This window comes from Ammospiza nelsoni, chromosome 6, assembly GCF_027579445.1.
Source record: "Ammospiza nelsoni isolate bAmmNel1 chromosome 6, bAmmNel1.pri, whole genome shotgun sequence".
NCBI classification, from domain to species: Eukaryota; Metazoa; Chordata; class Aves; order Passeriformes; family Passerellidae; genus Ammospiza; species Ammospiza nelsoni.
Genome location: NC_080638.1, coordinates 9,924,906 through 9,944,472, shown reverse-complemented (window position 1 = coordinate 9,944,472; position 19,567 = coordinate 9,924,906). Strand labels below are relative to the sequence as shown.

General features: G+C 38.8%; 1 protein-coding gene across 4 annotated transcripts in view; it reads right to left on the bottom strand.

Annotated features, from left to right (window-relative positions):
- Positions 1-1,997: 1,997 nt before the first annotated feature.
- The window catches only part of PPFIA1 (PTPRF interacting protein alpha 1), a 52,606-nt gene continuing 35,036 nt past the window's right edge, over positions 1,998-19,567 (bottom strand). For 3 of the 4 annotated variants that reach the window (XM_059473733.1, XM_059473731.1, XM_059473732.1), the window contains 11 exons: positions 19,195-19,367; positions 18,978-19,071; positions 12,982-13,063; positions 12,673-12,873; positions 9,748-9,923; positions 9,567-9,664; positions 8,476-8,651; positions 7,906-7,974; positions 6,315-6,480; positions 5,000-5,070; positions 1,998-3,693 (listed from right to left, as the gene is read on the bottom strand). In XM_059473733.1, the coding sequence (XP_059329716.1) occupies positions 5,012-5,070; positions 6,315-6,480; positions 7,906-7,974; positions 8,476-8,651; positions 9,567-9,664; positions 9,748-9,923; positions 12,673-12,873; positions 12,982-13,063; positions 18,978-19,071; positions 19,195-19,367 (1,294 nt within the window). In that variant the 3' untranslated portion in view covers positions 1,998-3,693; positions 5,000-5,011. Of the gene's footprint in view, positions 3,694-4,999; positions 5,071-6,314; positions 6,481-7,905; positions 7,975-8,475; positions 8,652-9,566; positions 9,665-9,747; positions 9,924-11,293; positions 11,321-11,846; positions 11,910-12,672; positions 12,874-12,981; positions 13,064-18,977; positions 19,072-19,194; positions 19,368-19,567 lie in introns of all 4 variants that reach the window. The other variant, XM_059473734.1, reaches the window with a different exon arrangement.

Below are 19,567 nucleotides of genomic sequence, written 5' to 3'. Positions count from 1 at the left end.
TTTATCAGCGGGCAAAAGGTTCCCCCGTGGCCGGGATCCGATCCAAATGAAACGGATGCCAAAATGGGAACTGCGGGGGTTTAAAACACTGTGGAATGAGGTGATGGTTTGTTCGCGTCTTCTGAAGGAGGGGAAGACCCCAAGGAACGCTGTTTCTACAGATAAACACACAAATTCAAGCTGTAATAGAGGGCAAGATGATAAAAAATCCAGGTGAACACAAGAACAACTTAATTCTGAATGTAGCCAGTTCATGCCATAAATAGGTCCATTACTTTTTCCTGGATTACATGCAGTGTGATTTATCCCAAAAACTGGATACAGTATATTTGAAAAGGGCTGAATTTATTCTGAAAACTCTGTCTGCTAGAGGAGAACACACGTACAGAGAACTTCAATCCTTTAGGGATTACTTCTGTCTCTTCTGTGTCTTTTTGGAGTCTTCACCTGTCCCTCCATGTACAGGTAGAAATACCAGCCACATTTATGTATCACTTTTCACCCATCTGTTCCAACATCTCCTGTAAAATCAAAAGGTACTGCCACCCCAGGTAACTACAATTGCCCTTTCCCTCCCAAGTCCCCTACTATTAACAAACAATGAAATTAACAAACAATGAAATTAACAAAATGTAGAGTAACTTGTGCACCAAAGCTATAACCCTGACAGTGGGAAGTGAAAAACTTTCCTTTTAAAGGCAAAGTGACACTTTAGTTCCTTTTAACAGTACCACCCTCAAACATATAGTGTCAATTTTTATTTACCTGAAAATTAATTTTGCTGCCACTCCCTCTCAATTTTTAGCCTACTAACCCCCAAAAATAAATTCTGCTTTGAACTAATTAACCTGTTCTCCAAATCTTGGCATGATAAATCACTACTATCCACAAAAGAAGACACTGCTACAGCAGTTTAAAAGACAGAGTTAAAACATCTGTTTTGAGAGTCTCTGTCCTTTAGACATGCAAAAATTGCAAGTTTAAAGTTCACTCAGATAATTCTGAAGCATGCAGATAGGATGCATAGTTTATTTTTTACAGCCCTCTTTCCAACTAAAGCTTTTAAAGACATTTGGCAATTTACAAAATATTGTATCTAATCAAACACTACCTAAAGCTTACTGTAACAGACCCAGGTGCCTTTTCCATGTGCAGTTTTCTTTCAGCAGGGTGTGTGGGAGTTATTAAAACTGAGCAAGACACGTTTTTCTGATCTCTCCAGCACAGCTCTGCTGTGTAACTCAGAAGGAAGTCACCACACACAGGTTTTTTTGCCAGTTTGTGAAAGCTTTTGCCATTTCACTCATTTATTCTACCTCTCATGTCAGTTCCATTGTTCCATAACAGTTAACGTTTTACAGCCTCAAAATAATAAACGCATTTTCTGTTCACATTTTACAAGTCTATCCCGCATTGGTTTCACTTTTGAGAAGCAACAATACATGACTTTGAACACCTACTATCACTCACATCAGTGACCAGCAACGCCTAGGCAAGGTTTCTCTAAACAGCAAAGTTTAGCTGAGCAGTGAGTCAGGATTTCCTTCTGCAGTTCCATTTTAGAGTTTTTTTCTAGAAAGATAGATTCTCTGAGAATATAAAAGAGACTGCAAATGGACAGACAGCAACTCGTACAGACAAGCCAGACAAACAGAGATGCACCACTGAACAAGGTTTAGATCATCCATGGCAGTGTTTCTCCAGGCCTTCCACGTCCTGCTGTTGATCTGGAGGACATGATGAAATATGCTTTACTACTCCTTTCATCATTCTGCAACTTTATTCCTCTGTCTTCTACTCAATGAAATGGTTTACAAATATATCAACATTGACATGAACAGCCCTATTGTGACCCCATTTTGCACTGGTTCCCTCAACTCCTATGTTTCTCCCCAAATATCACTATGGCCAAGATTTCATTTTATTACCAAAGCAACCATTGCTGCTGTCTAGGACAGCATTTCCATTTTCACCATGTGGACCAGAATACACTGAAGTTGTGTGTCAGGTCTGGTTTATTATTTTAAAAAGCAAATCATAGCTCTAAAGATGAGTAGAAGTAGGCAATAAAGCAGATTTTTTTTCCAGAAAACTGATATTAATGCATGTGAACTCGAACAATTCCAAAGAAAATGTCACATCATCTAACTGAATATTTTTGCTCCTGGAAAAAGGTCATCATTTGAAACCAGATCTACAGGGCAGCAAACAATCATTAAGATGCTTTATTGACAATATCCACTCACTGCAAAGTTTCTGCCTGCATACAATTAGATCTTAGCTTTTCCATAGTGTTTTATTGGCAGTGGAAATGCATCAGTACTTTATTGAAAGCAATAAATAATACTGTGATAAAAATAGTTCAAAAGTAGACTGTACATATTGTTACATAATCTGAAAATACACAAAAGATTAATAGAAAAACAGAACAGTAACAATGAATTTCAGTTTTACAAGCAAGTTAAAAGTGGAAAACAATAAGAAAAAAGACATGCTATATATATTGTTGCATAATAAATAATGCACCATCTGAACAGATTCTTGCTGGCTTTTTAATATGCCATTTACAAGTGTCAGATACATTTTCTACTCATACAGTCCAAAATGGCTACAACCATCCAAATTAAAGTCCAGACAAGTCTTTAGAACAAGTTTACAAAACACATAGGATGACTTACATAAGAAAAGTAAGGCCTTTATTAGAAGATGCACTGCTTTAGTTTTCAGCCCATTGTACCTTCATCTTTCACTACTCATTTGACAGGAGGCTGCAGTGCTTTAGGATTGGTCCATTAAAACTGGTTCCACCAGCATCTTTCCACCAAGTGTTTTCAAGCAAAAAGGTCTAGGACAAAAAAAAAAACCTCTCTGTGGCCTGTGGCTCACAACCAGGAATCATTATGAAGTCTGTCTTCCTCAGGGAAGGAAAAGCAAAAACAAAAAGAGTCCTCGGTTTATGGCTTGTTTTGAGTCACTGCGCAGAGGCGCTGCACAAACACAGCAGAGGGTGTGAGCACTGAGGCAATTGCTCCTGCAACGCGTCCTGCAGGCTGAGGAGTTCCTCCCAGCTTTTCCAACCACTTCCACTTTAAATAAAGACAAATTGCCACTACTTGACACATCCTCTGTGTGGAAAGGTACAGCTCTGAGGAGAACAACACTCGAGTACCGTCCCTCCTACGTCAACAAAGGCTCACCTGAAAAAAAGCTGGACTTGTTTTCAGATCTAAGCTAAGCGCTCCAAAAGACAAAATATATACTGCTCGGTGTCGTGATACTTTTACAAAGGTATTAAAATCCTTTTCACCTTCAGTTTCATTATTAAAAAACAATGATAATTACAGTTACTGCATAATTTACAAAAACCCTATATTGCTCATAGGGACATATACATACAAGCATTACAGTACATTCAGCTGGAAAGACTAAAATTAGAATAAAAAATCAGCAATGATTTGATTTGTAGACTGAATAGAAACAGAAAAAGTAAGTAACTATATAAATGACAAGTCACATAAATATAAGAAACATTTAGGTTCTAAAATATTTTCTCTATAGTACTCATGAATTTATTTGCTAATTAAAAACTCTGTAATAAAATATCTCAAAGTGTCCATTTAACAAGTATTAACAGGTTAAGGGTTCCAAATGTTCAAAATGCTGCATATCACCGGTAGAAATAGTGTGGGTAAACTGCAAAAACAACAAACAAAAACAACACACAAAAAGAAAAAAAACACAGAAGATTCCATTAGCAGGTTTTAACCACCATTGCATTCCAAGATTGTCACAAACAGCTCAGCAGTGATGCACTGAATTACTGCCATGCCATGCTGGATATCATTTTATTGCCTCCTGCAATCTCCAGCTGCAATGCAAATAAAGCAATGAGGGCAAATGTTTCTGCCTCGAGGATTTCCATCCCACATCACCTGACTACAGAAAATCCTGAACCGGGGAGGAGAATCTGGGGGAAAGACTTAAAACTTCAGTTTCTTGCAACTAAAAATACTTTAAAGAGAGCCCCTGAGATTATGTATGAACTGACACTCATGTGGTCTCAGCTGCTACGTGCAGGAGTTTCCTCTGTCAGCAGTTCACATGTAAAAACTCTTTAGAACTCAACTCATACATGCAAAAGGTTCTGAATTTGAGGAAGCAAATACATGAATTGGAAGGGATGCTACCAGTAAGAAGAAAGACACTGCAAGCAGAGAAGACAGGCAATTTACAGTCCATGAAAGATATCAGTGAAGGGGAAAGAGCCACTGAGTTGATTTTTTAAAATTCATTGTAATTAAAAAAAAAAAAAATTTTGGGCTTGCTTGCAAAATGAGAGAAGTACTGTGCCATGAGAAAATACAGCAGAGGCTGCTGCAGAAACATTCCAGATCCTGGAGAAAGACAGGACTACAGCCCTTTCAGAAGCCAGAATACATGGATTTTGTGTTACAACACATCAACAGCACTGCTCCCCAGATTGAGGCTGCAGGTAGCTAAATCCAAGCAGCCAGCCCAAGCAATCACAGGGGTATGGAGTGTCCAGGAACTGGGAAAGTGCAGTTATCCCTGTAACAATTCAGTACTGAAGCATGTTTTAGTGGGACAGCTCTGATCAAGCAAAGACTGTGAGAAATCAGCAATCTGAGCTGCAGTGTCACACACTGGATTTTTTCATCCCTAATTTAGTCTCTTCCCTCCCTCCCCACTTCCACTAGCTGTGCTTCATCCAGCCTTGATTTCAACACTTTTTACAGGACTGTTTAGCACAGGTCCTTTTTGAAGCTGTTTTAAAAACCTCACAGGAACACATTTCTGACAAAACCCAGTATTTCAACACTCAGTCTTACTGTAGGAAATAAACTTGGGATTTCCAATAGAATGACCTACCCTGAAAACCTGGACTATTTTCTAAGTGTGTAAAACCACTGTAGGAAAATCCCTGCTGCTTTATTGCACAAATAGCTGCTTCAGTGTTATTCCTATCAGCTTTACTCACCAGGAGAAGGCTTTAACAGGAGTAGGTCCTTACTGTGGCAGAATCCAATCTTTGTGTTCCTGATACACTGCCTATTCCAAGAAGCATGGGAAGACATGCAGAACACAGCATGCATGTTAGTTTTCCAAACAAAAAAAAACCCTCCACAGCAATGGTGATTACAGCTTTGGTACTCACCCAACTCTAAGGTTACAAGTTAGAAAAGCAGAATTTATTTCACAGTTTGTATATTAACCACTTCTTGCTCCATAGGCTAACAAAATGTATTCTAAAAAAATCTGCTTGCCAATTAGCACAGAGAAATTGGCAAAGGTGATTTTTTAAGTTATTTACTACTTTATGTAGTTTGTAAATATCTAATATTTCAAAAAGAAAGTGGTTTTACATGGTAAAGGCTTAATCTACTTTCATTTACAGAATTTTCCACATGAATTTTGGTAAATATTTTGTGCTAGTGACAGTACCTAAAATTTAGAAGAGCATACTGACAGGAGCATCAGATGCAAAAATTGGTTTTTTGAGCTTTATGAATAAATAAGAGTTTTCAGAACCTGAGGCAACTTTAACAGATTGTGTTCTCACTCTGTCTGTTCCAATAAAAAAACATTTCATATTTGCTTCTGTGTATCTTTTGTAAACTAAATTCAAGCCAAAATTGGTTCTTATGTTGCTACAGGTACAGTTTTTAAACAGACAAGATCTCTCATGTGACAGGTGATCAACCTCCAATTCCATTGGGGATTTTTGGGGTCTGCTTTTGTTGGTTTGGGTTTTTTAAACTCATATCTGTGTGTGAACACATATACCCAAAGATCATTAAGTACACAGCAATGAATAAAACAGTGATTTCAAATCTGGTCAATAATGAAGTGATCACTGCAGGGGGGGTAATGCACCTGTTACTGAAGTTTTACTCATCTCAAAATTATCTGAGGGGGTTTACTCACATCATTTTTGAATGCATTTTATTGCATTTCAGAAGTGGGGTTCATATTGGTCTAATTGCTGCTAATCAAAAATTCTGCATTGTGTGATTAAAAGACTCCTACTAAGCTATCATTTTACTTTCCTAAATTACATTTATTTCTAGCTATGATTCTCATTTTGTTACTCCAGTGATGTAAAATAGAAACTTCACCTCTAGTACAGCTTCCTGAAATGACAAAGCACCCTATGGTTAAATACAGTGTTATAAAAACAACCATGCACAAGGCAGATGCTTTTATGCAGCAAAAAGGTCATTTGGACTTAATTCCCCTGGAATTTCAGGCAAAAAATAAAGAACGTCATGCTTAAAATTATACAAAATCAATACCATCAATCTGCATCTTCTTTGGCTGCATAGAGGGTGAAGACATTGAGGTTGTAACTCTGAAATTTGCAGGAAGAGTCTCTGCTGATCCAGCAGCTAAACCTCTTATGTCCTTTGGTCTAAACTTCTTTCTCCACGAAGGTGCTCTCCTAAAGCTCTTATCATCATCCTGTCATATTGACAAACAACATTAGCAGTGCAAAAAGTGTTATTGGGGATTGTTACTGACATTAAAAGGATTACTGACAAACTTAAGTAAATGTATCACCACTGAAGAAGGCAATTGTGAGGAAATAAAAAGTAAGTGTATTAAATACTGCATTGCCAAGCAAGGCTTTCCTTAAGCACTTGGGTAAATGTAATTTAATTACCCAAGTGCATTTTCCTTCCCCCATTAATATATCTGCATCTTTCAAGCAATATTTCCACCTCAGAAACATAATGCTACACTTAGTAAATACATTTAAATACACTTCCAAAAACATCTTTGGTAGAGAATGTATTGTGTCAATGCAAATGTATCCACTGGGCAGCTCCATTTGCCAGCTTCCCATTTAGAACCAGCTAAATCCTTTCAATGCTCAGATTTATTCCCTTGTACAATTAGGAGATAAGTGTCTCCATTATTTGGAGAGATCTTCATGATCAAACTGCCCTGTGCTACTAGAACAGAGCAAACATCTGTTGCCTTAAAGCTCCTTTTGCAGTTTGAAATCTCCAAGGAAAATACTTTAGAAAACCATCAATGCTTTCTGATGGGTTGTTAAAACCTTGGTAGAGATGCACAAGGGAACAGAGCTGTCAGGAGCTTCCCCTGTCCTCTTCCTCATCCCAGCACCAATGTTTCTGAGACTGGTTTCCTGAGCTGGTTAACCACAGAAGGGTTTTGTCACTTCAGCCTTAATCTGCAACACTTTTGCCTACATGTGCTACCACATCAAATCTCATCAGCACCAAGGATGAAGCAGCATGGACTTAATTAAGGCTCTCCTGGGGAAGTAACATCAGCTTGAACCTGAGCAACCTAAAAGGTTAAAGATGAAACACTCTCTCCTCTATGATGTTGGTGCACAGAATAGCTTCACACTTAGTTTTACACTCATTTCAATGCAGTTATACAATAAAATCACAGACTGCCCAACAAAAATTACTTTGATGTGTAAACACACCTGGTGGTCTTCTGCACCAGTATGAATCACAATTAACAGAAGATTTCTTGAAAGCACTCAAAGCTCTTTGAAATACTGCTCTTTAGGATAAAGTGCCTTTCTCTATCACAGCTTGCTCATTGCAATGCTGGTCACTAATTTTCACATATTTTAGATCAAGAGGATTCAGCCCAAAGTGCTGCTATTAGACGGGCTAGTAAACCAAACTTGCAAATCTTCCCAATACTTTCATATTCAAAGTCATCTTACCAAAATACACAAAACGCTGCTGTATTTAGAAACCCTCAGAGACAAGGAGTTTCAAATTAAAGTTTCTGTCATTGTTCTGTCAAAAGCTTGAAGAGGTTCAGGCTAAATTCTTTCACTGAGCAGTTCTGATAAAGTTTCCAGAACCATAAAATGGGTCAACAACTCAAGTAACTTACTTCATCAAGTCTTCTGTCAGTGCCCATAGCAAGGAGGTTATTGAATTCCCTCTCCAGAACAGCACGAGCCTGAAGTTTGTGGTACGAAAGAAATGGAAGTTGATTCCAAAAGATTAGTAATTAGTAACTTATAATGATTTTAAAAACTTAATAGGACCCAAATTGTTTAGTGCTTTCTTATCAGATTAATAAACATGCTTCATACTTGAAAAGTCAGTACTTGAAAAGTTACAATTTAATTTGTAACTTATTAAAAATTTAAGGAAAACTTAACAGCTGTCCTCTATTTGTGATATGAAAGTTCATGACTCTGCCTCTAACTTAATTATTTCAGAGTAAAAACTGGCAAACAAAAATGATGAGTTTCACACTATTGTTGTGAAGATGGGCTGTGAAGAAAATATTCAAGCAATTTTTTTCCCAAGCAAATTTATCAATAAGAATTTTTATTAACAACTAGAAAACCATCAGAAAAGCATGATTTTAAGTTTTTGTCGCGTGTGACAATGGACAACTTTGCATCCATTTTTAACCTTCCTAGGAGGCCTAAGGTGCCTCATCCTTGGTTACCTGTGTGTTTTGAGTGGGGATTTGCAGCAGGAGAGCCAATGCATTGTAATCAAAGGATTCATCTAAGGCCACAAGCGCGCCGTGAACGCCGCTCTCCTGCAGGTTATTGGCGTATTCCTTAAGGCCAATGGACACCACCCATTGGATCATCCTCTCATTGCTCCACACCAGGACATCTGGGGAGGCAAAAACATAGTGCCAGACTCATTACAACACCTCTTCTTTGAGCCAAATCATCCACAGTCATGAACTGGATGATTGAAGTGGAAAGTAAACATATTACAAGTCTGCTGGAAGACATTTCACACCATAACTTAAATATTCCAAGGAGCAATTCTCTATATGCAAGAGATGCACCCATTCCATTTGGGAGGTGAAAAACAACACACCAGCCACAACCCTGGCTTGCTTGCTGCCAGTCAGTTGTGACTCCTGGGAATGATCTCAGGCACAATTACCAAGTTAACCACCAAAAGGTTATCCATGATTTGAAAGGAAAGGGAAAGAGCAGGGACAGAACCTTCTAAGCAAGATTTTAGACTCAGATATCAGAAAATGCTTCTGATATTAAGCAGGGAACAAAATTACTACAGCAAATCTTGGAAAATCATGAATTCCCACCCTACTTTCTCTTACTCCTTCTCTCTTGTACCAGAATCATCATGAATCTGGAAGATACAATTACCTAAGTCACTTGGATATTTTTTCATCAACTGCTGGGCAATAAAATTTACTAACCACAAGCAACAATAAAATTATGCAGATGTAAAGTTATGTCACAACAGGGGGAAAAGAAGAAAATAAGGACATCCCTCCCCAAACATGTTCTTAACTCTCATTCTCCTAAAACATTTCATTTCAAACTTCAGAGCAGTATGAGTTTCCAAAATGTTCACATTTGTAGCATAAGTAAGTGATTTAATGATGTGGTTTATCATTCAGGGCCTACATCTAGACACGCCTTGTGCATTTAACACTTGTTATTTTATAAATGGTTCCACCCTCTAAAGCCTGTTCTTTGTTTATGGATCTTTGAGGCTGATCAGTGAAAACATGGCAGAATCAGACTGAGGTGAGGACAATGCACTAACCCTTAATTTCATTCTGGCTTTCTTCTCTTTTTCTTTCCAGTTCTTTTCGATCATAATTCAGTCTTCGGAGGCACATAATTCCACACTGAAAACTGTTCCTGTTTGGAGCAGAGAAAAAAAATATTTAGAGATAATGGAATCACTTAACTGTGGGTGAGGTCTCCATCTTCAGCCTCGTTACCTGTGAAAGCTGTCCACCATTTTCAGCTGCCCACGCAGGTCTTTCTTGGTTAAGTGGTCCAGCATGCGAGCATCCACCAGACATTCCATGAAGTAGCTGCGGTACTGAGGGAGCCCCAGGCTTGGCAGCCACTCATTGCCAATCCACTCGTGGTTCATGTCACCATAGGCTAGTGTCTGGTTTGAAAAAAAATTAAGGGACATGCTTATTGACATGAGAAAAGAAAAGCTGTTTTAGACAGCACAGTTTAAAGAAATTGCTTATTTGATTCTTAGCCTGTAAAGATAAGCACATCAGAATACTGAATACTACGTGTGTGTTTTCCAAAGAAGTCATCCTCATGGAGAAAAGCAAGTGCAGATATTCACATCAGCAAGTAAAACTGCCTCAATTTATATCAAGAAATGGCATGACAAAATATGCAAGAGCTAATAAAATTTTAAAGAAAGACTAATCTACATGGTTGGACAGCAAAAGCCATAGAATTTCATTGTGTTGAGATGTTGTAAATACTCTCGCCCTTGAAAACTAGGGGGAATCTTATTTTTCTGGTGACTTTATAAAGAAAACATATCAGAAAAATAACTGCGGGCCTTTTTATATACAGTTAGCTGTTTTCAGAAACTGATAAAACCCTGTTACCAAAGAACAAGCCATTCTAAATGCTAGTCTTTATCCTAAAAGAGATTTTTCTCATTACAGTTTTGATCTGCAAATCACCAGGCATTTTTTTAGAGAAAACATCTATAAAAATAAGAGTTTGTAATCATACATCTAATCACTCCTTGGGCAACAAAACCAGGGAGCTCCTTTTTTCAAAAGCATAATAATTCAGATTTTTCTGTTAAAAGGCAAAAGTTTTATTTCTCCTCTAAAGGAAGCACCTTCCAGAAAGGAGCAAGGCCACAAGGAAATGCACCTCTCCAAGCCAAGTGAAAGAGCTCCTTACTCTGGACTTGTTATCACTGACAATCAACAAATGAGTAGCTGAGATGTAGTTACTGGGACTTAAACCAGCTTTAAGCTGGAGAGCAGCCAAGAAAGAAGAGTCCACACTGTGCAAAGATATGGATCATGGGTAAATCCCAAGTTACCTTTCTATCCCTGTATACATACTCAGCTACATCAATGTCTGAGAATACAATTAAGGATTTGCCACCACTTTAAGGCAAAACAATCAGTCAAGGGGAATTACAGAATAAGTGCATAGAAATCTACTTAACCATCCAGGCCCAGGGTACCTTGTGGCACACCTGGGATGGTGGCTGGGTTGGACAGGGACATTTTACACAGAGCAGATATTCCTCTTGGAATTCTGGCTTCCTCAGAGAGCTACCCCCAACCAAAACATTAAAATATTTAAATCACATGTATTTCCCAAGTGTGCATTGTAAAGAGATAAGGCTGCAGTTTCCCCCTCTCCCAATCCCCAGGTCACACCCAGAATCATTAAAAGATGCTGGCCTAAAGGAAAAACAGATTCTTTCATGCTCTAATGATTGTGACAGTTTACATACAGTCTGTAATATGAGATAAAGTTTCCAACCTGAGCCCAGCTTCCCTCCTCATCTTCCTGTTAGGTGGTTAGGAAAGCAAAAGAACACACACATATTAGTAGTTAAGTTTAGTAAGGAGGTCAAAGTTAATGGTGCACTGCAAGACTCTAAATCTACTGCATACCAAAAAAATCTAGATAAACCAAGCATCATGCAATGTAAAAAATTATACACAAGGCACTTATGAGAAGTTGCAAACCCCATCTACTGATTAAGTTCTCTGGAGAGAAGAAATTTCTGCACCAATAATTCAATTTGTCTATTTGTCAATCAAGTCAGAGCTCCATTTTACAGATTAGAGTTTTGTTTACAATCTTATCAACATTGATTTTTTCTTCCTCCCTTCTGGGAAAAAAGCTATCAAGATGCAGATTGCAAGGTTAATAGTTAGAAGAAGCAATGATCCAGAATTTTAGTGCATTAATTTGAAGGAAACAAAAAAAAGAAAAAAGAAAAAAAAAAGACCAAAAGGTACTTGATTCAAATGTTCAAGAAGTGGAAAAAGCACTCTAAGGAAGAGAAGTGGCAACACTGTAAACTAACCGTTTGTTGTGTGGCTGTAAGATTTTCCATCTCTTCATGTGTTACCCAGACATTTCCCGTGGTCTAACATGAGCCCACAGGGAATCAATCCCATCCAGTGAAAGGAAAGCAGTAACAAAGAGGAGAGGTTGCAGAACAGATAAGCAATCGGTACATGTAAGGAGCAGGCATGGGCAAAGCAATGGTCTCTAGGTCAGCTACAGCTACTGACAGTCATGGCATGCAATAAAAGCCTACTCACAGGGATCAACTTCCTTCACAGATATTAACAAAACTGAGCAGCAGAAACAGCTGACAGGATTTCATTAATGGGTAAACACTCAGCTCTGCTCTAAACCGAAAAATACATTTGTAGCCTAGCACATAGCCCCAGGAATAACTTTAGACTGCAGAGCAGGCAGACTCAGAAGAGAAAATTCCCACTAAGTGCCTAAATTTACTAGAGAGAGACAGGTGCCTCCTAGATCATGTAGTCTGCATTATTTGGAGTTAATGGCTTTACAGCTACATTAAAAGAGCCTCCGACTATCCTACAAATTTCTGTACACACTTGTAGACTTCAGCTGTATTTTAAGTTCTCTGGAGGCCAAAATAACACATACTCTAAATACTTTGCATTACATACTTAGACTGAAATAAACTTCTCTGTTCCTCAAGAAAGTAAATTGCAGCTATCCCTTTAGTTAATTTCCATGAAAGGAAGGAACAGCCTATATTTATATAAAGTGTTCCTTTCCAGAAATTCTTAATACAAGTTCAGTTCTAAGTTTACAGTCAAACATGGGGAAATTCTAGCTGTTTATTGTGCACAAGTACGTTTCCTTACCGTCCTTGAGGTGGGAGGGGCAGAGGGGCTGGTTAGGGACATGATTTCCTGGATGGCCAGGCGGAGCTTGAGCCTGTGCAGGGGATTGCTGATGCCGATTTCCCGCTGGATTTCCGTGTCAGACAGCGCTGACATGATAGCACCGCTCTTCACATTGGCTCGGCAGGCAGCCACGTACCAGGCTGGCATCCCCACCCACAGCTGCAACACACAGGGAAGTAAACAGGATGTGGAAAACATTCCTGCCTCCAAACCCACACAGGCTTTACATTGAGGGGGCTTTTTATTCATTTTGGGAGGAGCACTCACCTCCAGCCACACCACCACAGTGGGCCCATCCCACTGTGCAAAAGGCAAACCTTGTCTTCTGGCTTCCTCCAGCAACTCGTGCCTACAATTACAGAAATAGTCATTAGTTATAATAATGGATGCTACAATTCCAGCACTGCATTCACTTCACTATCTTCTTTCCAATAATTAACTCATTCCTTTCCCAGCCAGCCTTATATGACACACCTCCTCAGGCAGGTACAGCACATGTACAGGGACTATGTAGGGATGAAAGCTGAGCTGGGCAGGAAATCTGAGAGCAGCAGAGATGTAGATCTTGCCTTTCAGAACCCAGTTTCTGAAGTCACTACTGACACTTCCAGCCCAAAGTGAAGATGTCAGGCTTATTTGGCAGGCAGATTCTCAGCTGCTCAGTTTTCTGCCCAGCAAAGCTGAACCAAAGCAGTCATTTCTCCTCAGCATGTGCAGATTTGAAACCTGTGGCCACACATGAGCACATCCGACACGCCTGTCCATCAAGCTGTCAGGGCTGGACACTGGGACAGTGACCATTCCACTGGTGAACATCAGCCTGTCAGAACGTCTGGCACAGCTTCACACAACCAGAGTTGTGTTTGGCAATTCTATCCTGACAGGCTGTGTACTGAAACTCAGCTTTCATCTCCCCTGATGACACCATTTCCTTTGTTGTGCTGAAACAGAAGCGCCTGAAGTTTCATATCGACAATTCAGCTCCCAGAGACAATGGAAGCTCACAAGGTCCCTATAAATAGCTGCCAAAAATGTTTAATAAACCAAAGGACAAAAACTAGCACTGTGGGTATAAGTATGCAATGCTGCTTGGATATGCCTGGCTAAAAACATGGAGAAAGCCTAAAAAAAGCATTTTTACACTGCCTTTGAAAGCCAGTTATATATGGTTAAATCTCCACTCATTCTCCTTTGAAAATGTGAAAAAACAACTGCACCTAATTAGACTGATTTTACTGTTCTTTATTCATGCCTGCAAGTGTAGAATTAAGATATGCAGCAATATTACTGAGTCAAGACCTTGCATTATGTATTTACCATTTTCTCACTATTTCAATCAATTAAAATCTCCTTGCCTTTTGAACTGTCTCACTGGAGAGATCTAAGGTAATAACAGTTTTAGAAGTTATAGGTATTAAAATATACAAGGCACCTTGAAGAGTGATTACTGACAGACAAGGAGCTGTTTTGCTACTCCTACAAAATGGAAATGCAGCATTCAGCTCTTTTAGACATATTTGGGATCCTCATGTTATATTGGGAGGTAACTAAATATTAAAAAGAAATAATGAAGCAATAAATATACTAGCAACTGCTTTATCACCTGCACACCAATAAATTCCTATTGCTCTGGGAGAACCTCCCAGTAATTTGTGCTAATTAAATGTGCTTCCCAGGAATGGGAAAGGGGGAGGAAGGAAGGCACGGCCAGACAACTGGTTACAAATAATCATTCAGGTACCATTTTGGGATCCATCCATTAAGGTAGAACAGTGTTCAGCAGTCAGCAGCTCAATTTCCCTACCAAAAAAGACTATAAAAGCTTAGACATATTTGTACTTTTCAAAAAGACACATATTTCTGAATGTGGAATAAAGGATCAGCTATTTCCCTGCTACTGTGGAATACATTACATTCATTCTACAATTAATTAGCCCTGAACACATTTTGTTCTGCTTCTCTTTGTTGTTTAAGATTTAAAAATTAGAAAAATAAATTTATAAGATCATATGAAACACTGTTTGGTAAGAACAGAATAAAGTGCTTAATACTGTATTTGCCAGAAAGGAACACAAAGTTTCTTCAAATACTTTAGCTTCTAAATTGGTGTCTAGGCCTTCCTTTTTGGTGGTTGTATTGTGTGGAGTTCAGAGAATATCAGTGTCATTTCTGGTAGCTCTGTAAGTCTCATTGTATACTCCATGGTAACCATGAAACAGTGAATCCTTTGAAGCAAAATACAAGGAATACATTAAAAATTTAAGGAGAGGTTATGATGCCAACTTGAAACTCATGGTGGTAATGTAGGAAGAAAATAATTGTGTGATGGAAGAAAACACATAAAAATAAAAACAAACAAAGAAAAAATGTTTATTAGCTGAGTTTATGCAGAAATTATTCAATGGATCCAAGAGGAAAGCAACCATGAAGCGGAAAATTAATTGCAGAATTTGTTCATATGCAGTGAGAGATTAAAAATTTGCTTGCACAGGAAATCCTTAACCCCAAAGCTCAAGATGTAGCCCAGGCACAAAACATCTCATAGGAAGAATTCAGAAGCAGCTGCTGTTTCATCTGCAAATGATGCACTGATGTTTTCTTCCTACAGCAGAGACGTTCTCTTTTCCCACTACTCCCTTCAAACTTCAAGACACTCACTGCATTCCAGTAAAATGTGATCAGATAGATCCCTGAGAGATCACAACTGAGTCTCACAGCCCAACCATTATTTACACCAGTTAGGAAATAGGAGCCAAATCCAGAATCTTTGTGAGGAAAAAAATATTGCAGTGGTGTCAGCAGCGTTAACAGCTGGTACAAACCTGGCTCTGTGAGGGATAAAAGAGAGCCAAAAGAGTAGCTGGCTACTGGAATAACTCCTGGGTGACAAAACCAAGGGAGAGATGTCTGGAGACTTAATAAAAAACCTGGCTGAGCTTCCCTTGGAACAGGAGCCCAAACATGCTGCTGCAAGGGGGGAAGGCTCACTGTTAAGACACATTCCAGAGGCATCTCACAGCAGCTGGGAGGACAAAAGCTGTGGTCACAGGGAGTGAGAAATGATGGCAAAGCTGCAGGTGGTGCCTGGGGCAGCAGAGAGTGCACAGACTGTGTGAAGTAGCTGTGCTCAGAAGGGCTCCTGGCAGGGGAGCACATGCTCACCCCACAGGGAAAATAAAGCAGCCTGGATCACCTGGCCACTGGATTGGGACAGCATGGAAATGGATACATGCAGAGTCAAAGCCAGAGGGGGATGCTGCATCCCAGATTTCTTGGACAGAACTGAAGAGGACTGATTTGGAAGAAGTTCAGAAACAGTAAACACTGCAGTGTAGGGAAGAGAGTGATAGTGATGGAAGTGACAGAGCTTCAGGGTGTAAAAACTGAGAAGCAGCAGTTGTAAAACATGAGATGGAAATAGGCAGAGCATCAGGGGAAAGTTAATATCCCTATTCCAGACTGAGTTCAGGGATGCAGTAAGTGCTTTGTGTGTGAGAGTTCTCTTAAATTTAGGGTTGCCTTCCTTTTTGGTGAATACAGTACTAAGCTGGTGCTGTAGCCAGAAAAGCACAAACACAGTTGTGGCAAACACTGTCACTACCACAGCTCACACAGGAGATGAACACAGCACTATCAACCACTTGGGTTTAGTAAACACCAAACAACACTTTTACAGAAATACATCTACCTTGGAAACACAAATACCTACTATTGCTAAACAGCTTTCAAATCCCAGATTACAAAACTAATCTAAGAGGGTTTAATATTTCCACTGTAAAAGCTCACACCATGCAAATTTAGACAAGACACAAACTAGCTTTCACACTGAACTAGGTGACACTGGATTTATTTCAGCAACACATTTTCATAATATATTCTTTTGAATCTAGTATTTCCTCTCATGATGAGACTTTTTTGAAGAAAGGATAAAGGTTTTAATATATTGCTAAAAAATCCAAACTAGTTTTATCATACTTGCACAACAATCCTAATAAAAACAAATACAAACTTACCCTGATTTTGCACTACCACATCAAATGGTAAACAAAAGGAAAATAAAATAATGAAAAACAAATATAAAACTAGGATTAAACTGAACTCAAAGGCATACAAAACCAGACAAATAATGTGTACTGTAATTTAATTCTGTAACTATAAATACATTTTTGTTAGCAGACAATGAACACTGCCCTCAGCCTGTTTGTGCACATGCAAGCAGAAATCAGAAAGATAAATGAGCAAATAGGGATTAGAGACAGCTATAAATAGAATGAGCTCTTGTTGTTCCAAGCATTCAGGTAGCTGGAATTCTTTTTGCTGAATACAAGGTTTTGTAAGCAAACAGCCAGGCAGAATGTGTTTTAACCCACCCTCCTCCAATATCAGAGTGAAAAGCAATTCAGAGCAGCTCTGCCACTTTTTCTTTTTGATAAGGAGCATCTCAAGGAGGCAGCAAGGGATCTTTGACCCCTTGTGATAATATTGCTTCCCATGTTCAGAACACCCCTCAGGATTCTGAACAATGGCATGACAGCATCTTACTTGGGATTGTTCAAATGATAGATCTAGATTGTTTTAATTTCATTGAGTGGTAGAAAACAGAAGGTTCCAGGGAGACCTTAAAGCCCCTTCCAGTACCTAACTGGGCTGTGGAAGAGATGGAGAGGGGCTTTGGAAGAGCTAAGAAGGCAATTCCAAACTAAAAGTTTTCATTTGTTTCATAGAGACAGCTGCCTTTTAAGCAATCTGCAACACGCAGCCATAAATTATACTTTAAGTAATACCAGCACATTTTTGAAAAGCAGAATGTTTACAAGGAAAGCCATGATTTATCTGCAACTGCACTTCTTGCATTTCTTAAAGCAAGACAGTATGGATTATTTCACTTGAGAATGAAACTTGTGGCTGGTATTGAGAAATACCTATATTGCTCAAAGAACAGACCTTACCACTCCTTAGATATGACCAGACTAAAACTATTTATTCAACCAAGATGTGGTATGACTTTAAAGCACTGTAGAAAAGGGAAAATACCAGATCATAATAATATATGATTGCCTTCAGAGCAGCAGTCTGAAGAAAAACAGCTGAGCTTTCTGTTATCCAAACAAACCCACATTCCATTCTGAATTTTCAAACCAACACACTGCTGGTTTTCATTAGCAGCCACCAGGCATTATTCTTATTAGTTAATAGAACTTAGGTACTGCAAGAAATCCCTCTCAAAGGGAAAATTAGCACCCTTGCTTTTCAACATTTACTGTCTGTCTTCAGAAAGCAAGGAAAGTCTGACCTTCATCAGTTTTTTCACAGCTGAACAGAAGCAGCAGAAGTTTAAGGTATATGGCTCAGCATTGAAAGAAAAAATGCAAGGAATGCCTGATCCTACTTATTTGAGTGTTTCCTGTATTCCCATATAAGCATCAAGTCAGAATTTCTACCCGTAGCAATATCTCTTTTTCACCTATGATTAGTCTCTTTTTCACCTATGATTAGTCTTTGCTTCATCTGTTTCAAGTCTGGAAACAACAAAGCATGCAAACAGAAACTCCAAAGGTGAGCAGCCAACTAAAGGTTTTCTGGGATAGAGTGAAAAAATTCTCTTGACTAGGAAAGGGTAACTGCATACAAGGTGCCATAAAAAAAAGAAATATTCACAACTGATTAAAAAAAAAATTGAAGAAACCAGGGCAATGTGGTGCAAAGAAAAAGATTTCAACAGACAATCTTAAACAGAAGTGAAAATATTAGTGAAGAGAGAAGTTGCCCGCAGCTGCAATACAAAGGGAGAGAGAAAGGAGCTGGCAAATTCATACACAGGGAAGGATGTCTGCCCACAGCATCTTGTGCTTCCCTTCCTCCACAATCTGGAGCAAAAAACAGCCAAGGACAACTTTGGGAAATCTCCCATATGAATTAAAGGTATTTATAATTTATTACATTTAATACCTCCCAATGCAGGTATGAAATATAATAAATTTAGGGGGAATTTGTTAAGAGTCCACTTCTATCTCCAAATTTCTTCATTACAGCAGTCCAATTGTAAGTTTTCAGCTTAAATTCCTTTCAAATTTACCATGACCTATGCTGCTATTAATGTTCTGGAAAAATAGTAAAAAAAAGATAAGATCTACAGAGGCTTATTAGCCATAGCATCATATTAGGCAAAAATCCCCCAAAACCAAACTAAAAAATAAAACCACAGCATTTTTAAACAAAGCAACACACGAATAACACAGTCTTAAAAATATTTGATAACTTACTTTTTCTGCATTTTCCTGTTTTTCTCTGCCTGACCTCCAAGTTTGCTGAGGCCTAATGCATCCTGAGAGGAACCATCTGCTTCTCCCAGGCCACCTATGAAAAACCCCAAACTCAAGTCACTCTCAATTTAATGCTTTGTAATATTACTGATCAGGAATGTGTAAAACACAAGCCCCAGGGCCATCTCTCTGACTGTGTAAGAAAAAGCAAACCAACCTTGTCCCAGAGCTTCCTTGCTTCCCTGTCCAGGTCGTCCCTTTTCCTTCTTGCCAAACAGGCGGCCAATGGAGGATTTGATCCCCTTCTTTTTGGGGGCTTTGTGAAGGGAATCTTGGCTGCTGTTACTGCTACTGGGATTACTGGTTTGGCCATCTTGTGAACCTGTTGAACTGTACCCAAAAAAAAAAAATCATAAAGGAGCCCATGTACAGCAAATTCGTCACAGATAAGTTCAGGGTTCTGTGCAAGTTAATAGAAGTTCAGTAGCTCACTAAAGACATTTAATTTCATTTAATTTTATGAATTATGAAAAGAAATGTTGATGGCACAAGTTCTTGGCTGAAAGGGGCAGACAAAATTCAAAATACTT